Below are 11,369 nucleotides of genomic sequence, written 5' to 3'. Positions count from 1 at the left end.
TACAGTGCTAATACAGAAGTTTGCTGTAAATTTATCCTGTGGAAAAGTTTTAAAATGCATTTTAATTTCAAATAGAGAAAGAATACAAAGCCAAAAGATATTTATAGTACTATTTACAACTCTATTACTAAAATTCACATTCATGCTTTATTAAACAAGCTTCAATATGAAAATTATTTTTTATTTTCAATAAAAAAAATCTTATTTTTAGCTAAAAAAAAAAGTATAAAAACTGTGCTTTTGAAAATCTGGCTCTGATGGAACATTTCAGAAGAGGTAGGAACCTGAATAAAAGCACAAAAGGAAACAAAAATCCAGGTATGTTCCCAGTGAGAAAGGTTTTCCTTGGCAAGGTACAAACGTTTCAAGGAAGTAGCTTCCCGTACCTATACAAAATCAGTTTTTGAAAAAAAATTATAGGAAGGTGTTAGTATGTCATTGAAAGCTGCCCACATCGTTGGAATAAAATTCTTCAATAAAAGTTAATGCCAACAAAAAATCCAGGAACTAAAATACTGGATTGTTCCAGCACCACAGCAAAAGTCAAGTATGACAACTGGCTTCTTTGCTTTTTCCATACACTTTAAAAACCATGGCTCTGCAGCTTTCTGTGTCATTATAGCTGATCATGTCTACATATGTCACATCTTTTTGACTCCTTCAGAAAAGCATTTTCAACTCGCAGTTTTTCAGTCTCCTGTAAACCAAAAAAAAGCACGGGTGTATTAAGGAGCTTACACTTAGGAATATGAAACAAGTGCTATCTACACCTGTTCAAATGTTTTACACACTATGTACTTGAGGAAATAAAATGGGGTGATTCTTGTTTGGGGCTCCTGAGGAGACAGACCAGCCATAACCTCCCAACTGTGTAGAACCAGAGAGATCTATCTTTACTCTCCAAACAAGAGCAATGTCTCATCCCTGCCAGTGTCCGAGGCCAGGTTGGACAGGGCTTTGAGTGACCTGGTCTGGTGGGAGGTGTCCCTGCCCATGGCAGGGAGTTGGCAAATGACATGGTCTTTAAGGTCCCTTCTGACCCAAACCATTCTACGATACCAGGATTCTACTGTGCAGCTTACCTCAGTAAGTTTAGCATAATCTTTCTTCAGTTTCACAAGATACTGAATCTTCTGGTTTAGGTTTTGATGACCAAGTAATTTCCCATTCTCCTCAGCAAGAGAGTCAACTTGCTTCCTCAGCAAGTCCATTTCCTGTAATTAATAAATACATTGTGTACTTCTTAATTGTAACTCCTCCTTCTCTTTTCAGAAGAAATAGCTTCTTAACATACTAACATTAGCTTGTAACCTATGATGCAAGAGTTGGCTCATTCGGGACATACCTATGTGCCGCTTGCCTCCTTAGGTGCTACATTTGATCCCTCTAAAGGGCAAAAAAGTGCACCAGTTGTAGAATGAGTTGCAACAGAGAATTCTGTACCCAGAGTTGCACAAGCGCAGGAAACATTACAAATACAACTAAACTGCAAGACAAAACGTTTTCAGAGGCATCTTTGGTGGCTAATTCAGACTGTTGTCCAATTAGCAACAGCTCCACCTTGGCTGAACAAGAGTCTACTGTAAACTCAACCAAAAAACTATACATATATAACCTTTCCAATTCTGTCCCTCTCTTCATACGTTTCCTCCAGTTTTGATCTAATTTCTTCTTTTTCGTGAAATGCTTTCAGCTCCAAAGCTCTTGTTCGTTCCATCTCCAGAGTCATTTCAAGACAAATACTCTCTCTGATTCTGAGAGTATTTTTGGTATCTTCTAATCTGCCAATATAAAAGAACCGTGAAATATTAAACCCCAAAATAAATACTGTACAACTAAATTACTAAGTCAGCTTTGGACCTGGAGGCGCACTCCCTTCAAAGCATCCCTCTGAGACAATCTATTTTTCCTAGAACTCAGTGCTGAGAGAAGGAACAATTTCTTGCTGCTTCACAGCTCGTATTTGATACTTTCTCTTAACTAGGCGGTGCTTTGGAGGTGCTGCTCTTTTCGGGAAGCATGCACTTTCCAGTGCAGGTCACACAACCCCATTCATGAAAGAAAATAGAACCTTTGCCTACAAAACCACTTAGAATTAAGTCAGTCTGTCTACGGATTATTTGAACTTTAGTGTTTAAGACCTACTATATGAAAACAGTATCAATTTCCTGCATTTGTCAAGGCATTTCTTGACAACAAAAGAATCCTTCTCCTCTTTGTGCATCATTTGTTTGGATGAGACATTGCAGCACTGTTAGATAAAGTGTGTTTCAGAGACCAGACAAGTACGAAAAAATCAATGCATCAAATAGCAAAATAACACCTAATCAAGACTAGAGTTTCTGGAAAACTTAATATAAATTACTTTTGAAGTGACTCATTTGTGTAAAAACTATCTTTATCCTTAAAAGAAGTTACTTATACAGAAAGCATTCATTAAATGTAAATAACTCAAAGATTAGGAGATTCAGCCACTACAAATCCTGAAACAATACAGATTACAGAGAGATAGCAGGAATAGTGTTTTCAAATTGATTTTTATCTACTAGTCCAGTATTTTATTTCTTGACTATTACCCATCCAAGGCACTTGAATTTTGAGGACCACCTGCATAATAATGCAAGCATAATCTAGGAATCCCCTAGTAATAAAAAATTTTCATTAATCAAGTTGAAGCACAAAATTTTAAACAAATAGCATAAAAAGGCAAATAATTAGATTAAGTTTTACATTATATTTCTGAGACTAATAAATAAATTAACAGTATTTCAACTTAATTTGAAAAGGAATTTGCTTGGAATTCACTGGATAGAAAAATTCAAACCAGATCATGTTTAACAATTCAAAATGTATCTTCCAACACAAGCTTTACTATGGTTCCACCTCTTTCAGGGTATTGTCCTGATAAAATGCTACCTTTTTAGAAAAGATAGTAATAGGTTCTACTACCACCTACTGATGAGAAGGAGTAAGAACTGAACTTGTCTTGCAGGAGTGTGAACATCATTCCCCAATTTTATCTTTTATAGTTTCAGATCTTGGACCTCCATAGTTTAAATATATGCTTCTTCGAATTAATGAGTTTTAATATTAGTCTCCAACACAAAGAATAATATTTAAACTTACTCTGCTTTAATTTTCAGCATGTCCTCCATTGCTTTATTCTGTAAAAGTTCAAAAAAGGTAGTTATATATATATTTATATATATATTTAGACATATAAACATATATATATTTATCAGCAAGTGACACAGCCTTCACTTTCCAGCTTAGTGGAGATGAGTCACATTTAGGGAGGTGAATCTAATTTTGCTTGTGGTGCAATGACACCCAGCTCATTGGTGTTAGGCCAAGATTGAAACGTTAGGAGAGAAGCATCAGGCTGGGTCTGTTGGAATCCACTAGAGATCAACACTTGCTTCACTGCCGTGAAATAGAAAAGATTTTAATGCTTCCCAGCAGGGAAATGACTGATGTGAGAAACAGCAACTGACATAAGATACCTTGGCAAGTCGTTCCTCAGCAATCTCCTCCTCTTTCTCTTTGAGGTACTGAACATCAGGATGTTTCTGATCACTAGGAAAATCCAAGAATAAGGAAAGTTTTTCACAAGCAGGGGAAACCAGTTGTAAAAACATCTTGTGCAGATTAAACCAGTAAATGCGTGTAGCTGGCTTGACACACATTTGTACTCAGAATCCTGAACACGATGAAAGAACTCTGGAAGGGATTAAACTTTTAGGTTCCAAACCCAACCTATTTTCCTCTGTTAGAGTATAGAGAAACGAATGTTTTTAATGAAAACCAAATTATAATAACTATGCAACTGTATATTGAGGTAAATGTTTTATTAATTCATGATGTTTGTGGGCATATAGACCTCAGAAAGCAACTCTTTCCTATAAGATCAATGCTCAAGTAGTCTTGCCAAGTTAACTGCACATGTGAAGTGACAACATATAACACACAGAAACGGCTATGCATGTCATTATTCTGTTTCCACTATAAAACTTTGTTGTATTTCAGAATTTATGATTTAAAAGCAATAAAGTTTACAAGCTGGTAAACCATTTTCATAGAAGAGGCCAAGTCAATCTCTAATGATACAAACAACACTTGTGATTGTATTTCAAATAAAAACCGTAAATTTATCTTACTTAGTTGCTTCAAGTTAAGATAGGTTTTCCTTGTTTGATTTTACCTGCTCTTGCTTAGTTTCTGAGTTTCTACAAGGCTCTGTAAATTCCTGTTGTTCTCCACTAGTATCTGCATTTCCAGACGCAAGTTCTCCAAATCATTTAATTGTTCCTAAGGAAGTCAAATTCAAAACATTTTATTTGAAGTCCAAATTGCAATTCGTATTTTCATTTCCAGATAAACATGTTTTTGAGTAAAATAGCAGACAAGATCAGTTCTCAGAAAACAGCACAATTCGCTGGCAGAGATCTGCATCACCCTGCCATTTACAGTTTCATTAGAAACTTGATTTAGAATAAGTCAGAACGGTTTCATTTGGAAAAATGATGTTACCGCTTGATACTCATGAACACAAAACAACTCAGTCCTTGGGAAAATGAGATATATGGACATCTCAAGCAAGTTGTCACCACTTACTATCAGTCCAGGTAAAAAGAAGACCAAGAACTGCCTTCCTGCTTTAACAGACAGACAACTAAGCAGTGCTCATTAAAAATCTGAACTCTATGTTCTGTCTTATTTTAACCTCACAAATTGCCTGCAGAGATTAACTTGTACTACCTTCAGCCTTAGAATTTCATCATTTTTAGCTCTTCGTTCTTCATTCAGTTCATGTACAAGGTGCTCCAGATTTATGGCAGACGCCCTCCGATCAGCTATCTCTTGCTCATGAGTTTCCAAGAGCTTTACCAAATTCATATCAAAATTAGGGGGAGTTTTTGGACACTGGCAAATTAAGAAAAAAACACAACAAAACACAGAATCCACAAGCTATTAGTAAAGAACTGTTTCCCCAATGTATTGTTTACATGTTTTAATACTAAATTGGAGACATATGTTAATAAACTCCTGGCAGAAAAATCATCAATTGTACATATAAGTTACAAACAGGGTGAATGGGATTTCACCATTCTGGACACATCGTGTTTTCTGGTTGCAATCTGCCACCATGCTGTAAAGTTTGTCTTTTTCAATGAGATTTAACAGTCATGACAGTGAAAGTTTCTCTAACAAACATACCTGAGGAAACGTTACTGAAGAGTCTACAAAGCAATCTATTTGCTTCATTTTCAGTTCGTATTCTTTCTTCCTCTTCTCCAATTCTTCTGTCATCTTGTCCAACTATTAGAAATCCCAATTAGAATTAAATTAGCTGACGATACACCCAAAACATTAAAGAAAACAACAGTCAGATCTCTATTTTGAGCAAGCCTGAGTACACCAGAAGTTATTTTAAATTACCTTAAGCCTTCACTTTTGTAACTGTTTTCTGTATTTACCTCATAATTGTTAATCATTCAATGGCTGCATGTAACAAGCCCTTTTTTGTAAGCATATACACACTATATACTCTGTACTTTATCTGAATTTTGCTCTTGTTGGTATTTTTTTTTTGTTTTTGCTAACACAATCCACCTTTCAAAGGGCTTGCCAACACAAATACATCACTTAGCACTGTGGCACTTGCAATGACCAGGCCTCATTTGGGATAAAGGCTTAACATTGCTGTTTGGCCTGCAAAAGCTCCCAGTCACTCTCAGACTGCACAATTTAGAGCGGAAAAAAACCCCAACTATCTCCACTGCTGAACAACATCGTTTAAGTGTTACGCAGAGGAAAAAGTAATCCTTATAACCTCAGGTTGCTGTTACAGGTACTGATAATTTTACTCTGCTTTCAGATTAAACATTTTTGTGATCACTAGATAGCATTTCAAAAGTATTTAGAAGTTATCTAGCCTTTGTTCAGGAACTTTTGAGCTACTACTTTGCTATTACGGGAAGGAGCATCACTCTTCACCAAGACTACTGCATACAAGATGCTCTAAAATTACATGTAAACCTTTTCCAGAAGCTACAATTAACCTCAGCTCCCTCCAAGGAGCTAACGATCAGAAGAATTTCCTTGTTTTACCTGTTCCCTGAGTTCCAGGATTAGAGCTTCTTTCATTGCTATGTCTTCCTGCGCACTCTGAAGCAAGGAATCGTGTTTCTTAGAGGCCTCAGTCAGTCTCATCAGCTGATCCGTGGTATGATGCAAGTCTTCACACAGAAGGTCTCTCTGTGTTAAGTCATTGGATGAGTAAAGAAAGAAATTAGAAGTTATTACTCTAATAACTTCTAATAAGCAGGTTTTTTGTTACTCTAATAAACTAATAACTAACTAATAAGCAGTTGTTTCAGTATGTTTTGTCGTTGTTGCTACGATTGCTAACAGCTACAAGCACCTCCCTTTTCTCTCCCCTTTTTCATCACAAACTGCAGCAAGCATTCATCTGTAAGTTTCCTCATTTTAGCATGCTTTCCTTAGCCCTTGTCTTGGTTGCAGAACAAAAATGTGAACCTTCTCGCAGCATAGTAACAGCTAGACACTCATGGGAGATATCTGAAATTGACCACTGTTTTAAAGTATAACGTGTACTTAAAAATGGAGATCCAATTCTTGAAAGAAGAAACCAGGAAAGAACGTATAGATTTTAATCCTTGCTGACTTAGTGAGTACAGCCTTTTCTGTAGATACCTTTGGATTTATCCTAGGATCAACACTCCCACCCTATCTGGAAGGGCATCATACTTACACAAGGTGCATTAACCTAGAAAAAGTATTTTAAATGTCACCTTAGATTACTTCTTCTTGTCCAGCCAAGAAGGTGTGAAGGGAATTAGTAACTAAATGGACAACACCGAAGAAGGATAAATACTAGGATTTTATCAGAATCCAGATAGACTCAAGTATAACATTGTAGGAAGAACTGGTTATTTCAGTTTAAAAAACCCCCACAAACATAAACCAAAGCGATCCATTTGGCAGGCGACTCAGTTTTGGGTTCCAGAATGTCAAAGTTGGGTAAAATTATTAATGAAGATAGTCTGTTTATTAAACACAGGGGAGAACTGTTTAAAAATGCATACGCTACTGTGGAAGACTTTATTGGTGCTGCTGGATGAAGCATAACTAATATGACAGATGATCTTGTAGAAATTACTTGTAGGGAGAAGCTCGTGCCTTTGACTGATGGACGTGCTCATAATGGTGAGAGCAGTACCAGGAAAGACAGAGGTAAAAGAGAAAGATACAGTTTTAAAAAGCAAACACACAGCTGAATCAACAACGCGTTCCAAATTTGTTTCCAGCAGGTGGAGCTTTTAGTTAAAATTATGAGTAAAGAAAAAATGTTACTGAATGCAGTAGCAGTGGGGAAGAGAGAATGTTAAACATAATATATTCTTCTTCCTATTTTAGTTTCTCAGCTGCATCATCTAATGATGCCATTAAATTCAGCTGATGACTCCTTAGTGGCCTTAACAAAATTAAATCAAGCTTTTAGCATAGGTTTTTATGAAGTAGCTTATAAAATATTTATGTCATGTAATGTGATAATTTAACAGAATTTGTCAGGTATCTCATGAAAAATTCCTTTAAGACCAGCTTAACTAGCTACAGCTTGAACTAAAATAATGTTGAGTTTTACACAAGTATTTTAAGCAAAACCGCATCCAACTGGTCTGTTGAACAACCAACCGTAATAAACCAACTTTCATGCTTTTACCTCAATGTTATCGGCTATTTGTCTTCTCTCCAAGGCTTCCCTCAGTTCTTCAAGCTTTTTTTCCTGATCTTCTATGATTCCTTTGCTTTCTTCTTTTGCAGCCAGAACAAGACTATACTTGCACTGCAAAAAGTATTACATGAAATTTTAGAATATTTTAGGAAAATATGTTCTTAAAGAAAGCTGGCAAGCACAATAGAAATAAACATATATCACAACTCTTAGAACAACAACTACAAACATTTAAAAATCTCAGTGTCAATGGCTAAAATCAGAATGATAGACTTGCCAAATTGTACAGTGTTATTAGAAATGAGTTTGCAGAACAATGAAAAAAGATTATTAATTGAAAATGCTTTAGCCACCACAATACATATTAACCACTAAAATCATTAATAAAAAAAAATCCACAGATACTCATATGTAGAAATCCATCTCATCAACATTTTGTCTGTGGGACCTTTTCATTGTTCATACATATACATTCCCTAAAGCATTCTGGGGTTCCCTCTATCAGTATGCCAGCCAGACCTGGTTTAATAAAGATGTATCATATTGATTCAGTTATTCAAATAGTTTTAGCTATCATTACTATGTGTTACCTCTGAAAACAAGGATCATCAGCTACATAAAAATAAAGTTACACTTCAGCTTCAGCTGGTGAGGTCTTAAATTGCCAATTTCTGAGAAAATCTAACTGTGACTGTCAGCTGAGCGTAGTTTACAGGATGTGAATAGGTCCCTGTAGAGATACTGCTCTTTACCCACCACATGGAAAGAGTTCAGTTTTCAAGACAGCCTTAGGCATAAAATGTTCAGAAGACTTCAACATGTCAAAACAAAGAAGGTTCCTTCTAAAATGCTACAGCAAGTAATGCCGTGCGAGACCCATGATAAGACATGGCATTGCCTTCCATTTCAGAAAAAAACTATACTATGCCCTTCAAAATGACAGAACATACATTTATATCCTCGAGCTCTCTTGTCAGCCCATCTATGGACTCAGTTTTATGATTAATTGAAGACCTCAGCTCCTGGATCTGTCTCATCAAGTCAGCTACAACTTCCTGCAACATAAGAAAAAAAAAGTTAGTCCTGATACATTATTATAGATTTTATATAATTTTATACTGGACTTTCTTTGGTGTATAATTTGTCAACACCAAATCTCAATTTGAAGATGACCCCTCAAATTGCACATAGAATCACAGAATGTCTTAGGTTGGAAGGGACCTTAGAGATCATCTAATCCAACCTCCCTGCCATAGGCAGGGACACCCTTAACTAGACCAAGTTGCTCAAGGCCTCATCCCACCTGGCCTTGAACATCTCCAGAGAGGGGGCACCCATAGCCTCTCTGGGCAATCTATTCCAGTGTGTTGTCACCTTCGTACTGAAGAATTTCTTCCTAAGATCCAATCTAAACCTATTCTCCTTCACTTTAAACCTGTTTCCCCTTGTCCTATCATCAGACACTCTTACAAAAGTCCCTCTCCAGCCTTCCTGTAGGTTCCCTTCAAGTATCGGAAGGCAGTTATAAGGTCCCCCCAGAGTCTTCTCCAGGCTGAACAATCCCAGCTCCCTCAGCCTGTACTCAGAGCAGAGGTGCTCCAGCTCCTGGATCATCTTTGCAGCCCATGTAAAGGAGTAACAGGAAATTAATCAAAAAATTGTGCAATCGCCTTGCCAGTAAAAGGTAGGATTTATTTTACCTAACTACACAGCCAGGATTGCCTAGAAACAGAGAATTACTAAGTCTCACAGAAAGCCTCTGGGCTTTCAACTCTCCTACAGAAGCGTTACCCCCCAAACTGGGTATCATTAACAGACATAAGCCCAAACCTTATCTGTATAGTTTGTCGTCTTCAAATAAATGATAGTCTCCTCAGCAGCAGCCAGCTCCTGTTCCAACTTCTGCAGTTTTGCTTCCTAGAAGAAATAATAATTGTGAAGGAAAGACTTAATTACTTGGCAAGTATGTTTCATAAAACACAAAGCCATGAAAAAAACAGAAGGAACCAAGTTGTTTACCAGAAAAGTTAACTAGTAGCTTAAGAAAACAATCTGAAACTTCAGAACTCCACGTTGGTTTGCTCATAATCAACAGAACAGTCAGTTCACCAATAAAATTGCTATTAACACACAAGGAAAAAAACATGAACACACAATTTAAACATTCAGTTCTGTGGTTGTACCTGCTGCTCACACAGTGCTGCCATTTCAGAGGATGGTTTCTCCACCCGGGCTTTTTCAAGTACTTTCAAGAGCTCCCTAGTGAATAAAACATATTTCTAGTGAGAAATATAATCAGAACAAGAGAGATTTAATAAGAATGAATTCATCTAAGTTTATTCTTGCTTGTGCTTAGTTTTTTATTTTAAGAGTTCTTTAATTATTGCTTCTCGATGCTATACAAAAGACTAATAGTCGAGTTACTAGTCATCCACTGCTCTCAGCAGTGAAAAGTTATCTTTGACACGAAGAACTATAGTTGTAATGAAATTACATTTGTCATGTTAATTGAAAATACAAAACGAAGTGTTATTCTAAGCTGGATAAAATAAAAAAGCTCATTGTATAATTAGCTCCATGCAGCTGGGGAAAAGCACCTCTACAAACAGGATCCCCATCTGAATATAAAACATATGGTAGGACAAAACTAAATCAAGTCAGATGAAGATAAACTCTGCAACTAATTAAAACTTACTTTGAATTGTTTTCCTTGTCTTCTTGTAATTGCAATGTTAGTTTTTCACTGTGTTCTTTTTCTGCTTTCAGAAGTTTCAAAAGGTTCTAGAATATCAAAAAATGTGTTATTATAACAAGTTACAGTATAATGCCTTTAGAATAATTTAAACCAAAATAAAAATCTAAACAAACTCCTCAGACTGAAGAAAAAAACTCAAAAACCAAAAAGCCACCAGGAAACCTTAAACGGAAACAGAGAGTTTTTTAGCTTTGTCCCAGACAAGTTCAAAAGTAAACTCTTATTCACTTGCCTTGGATAATTATTTCATATAGCTATAATGCTCCTGAACCTCCAAGGCTATAAAGGGAGTGATTAGAATTTTCAACTGGATGGATTTTTTAAATTCGAACAAGAAGTTCAAGATACTAGACCATGAGGAATTCAAAATACTCATTTTCAGTCTGTTTGTATCCCTTTAAACACTGAAAAGGAAAACCTGCTGAGCAGGCACAGCATACACTGCAGAGCAGCCGGCAAACTCATCCACAAAAGCCCTTGAGCAACCTCGCTGCAGTTTTGCAGTTGCTGCAGCCTGACAGACCTTCAAGGACAGCATCGACTAGAGAGCAGGACAGCGATCCACCACAAAAAGCCATAGATCATTTTAACAGGATCACACTCACAAAGAAAATCTTTAAGAAACTGCTTTGCAAAGACAGAATAAGTACACTAGTCTTAGCTAGCACCGAGATGAAAGGTCATCAGCATTTTGATGGCAGGACTCTTTTCCAAAGTAGTTTCTTCTTCTTTTACTAATTAACCCATCGCCCTCAATGTTTTCAGAGCAATTTCTTCAGCCAAAAACCCCACTACTTCATGACGGTGGATATTTCTCATAGCTTGCGGTTGCAAAAATCTTGCACTAAGTTTAAA

The 11,369-nt window shown here is 36.5% G+C and overlaps 1 protein-coding gene across 1 annotated transcript in view; it reads right to left on the bottom strand.

Annotated features, from left to right (window-relative positions):
- Nucleotides 1-616: 616 nt before the first annotated feature.
- KIF15 (kinesin family member 15) overlaps nt 617-11,369 on the bottom strand; it is a 26,191-nt gene continuing 15,438 nt past the window's right edge. The window contains exons 21-34 of the mRNA XM_009878793.1: nt 10,455-10,540; nt 9,943-10,018; nt 9,590-9,676; nt 8,710-8,814; nt 7,748-7,870; nt 6,112-6,258; nt 5,218-5,319; nt 4,759-4,923; nt 4,202-4,308; nt 3,504-3,576; nt 3,127-3,164; nt 1,616-1,781; nt 1,083-1,214; nt 617-697 (exon numbers count right to left, since the gene is read on the bottom strand). Coding sequence (XP_009877095.1) covers nt 617-697; nt 1,083-1,214; nt 1,616-1,781; nt 3,127-3,164; nt 3,504-3,576; nt 4,202-4,308; nt 4,759-4,923; nt 5,218-5,319; nt 6,112-6,258; nt 7,748-7,870; nt 8,710-8,814; nt 9,590-9,676; nt 9,943-10,018; nt 10,455-10,540 — 1,488 coding nt within the window. The remainder of the gene's footprint in view (nt 698-1,082; nt 1,215-1,615; nt 1,782-3,126; nt 3,165-3,503; nt 3,577-4,201; nt 4,309-4,758; nt 4,924-5,217; nt 5,320-6,111; nt 6,259-7,747; nt 7,871-8,709; nt 8,815-9,589; nt 9,677-9,942; nt 10,019-10,454; nt 10,541-11,369) is intronic.

This window comes from Apaloderma vittatum, unplaced genomic scaffold (genome assembly GCF_000703405.1).
Source record: "Apaloderma vittatum isolate BGI_N311 unplaced genomic scaffold, ASM70340v1 scaffold2141, whole genome shotgun sequence".
In the NCBI taxonomy this organism is placed as follows: Eukaryota; Metazoa; Chordata; class Aves; order Trogoniformes; family Trogonidae; genus Apaloderma; species Apaloderma vittatum.
The sequence above is the reverse complement of the archived record's forward strand: the minus strand, read 5'-3'. Positions and strand labels throughout refer to the sequence as shown.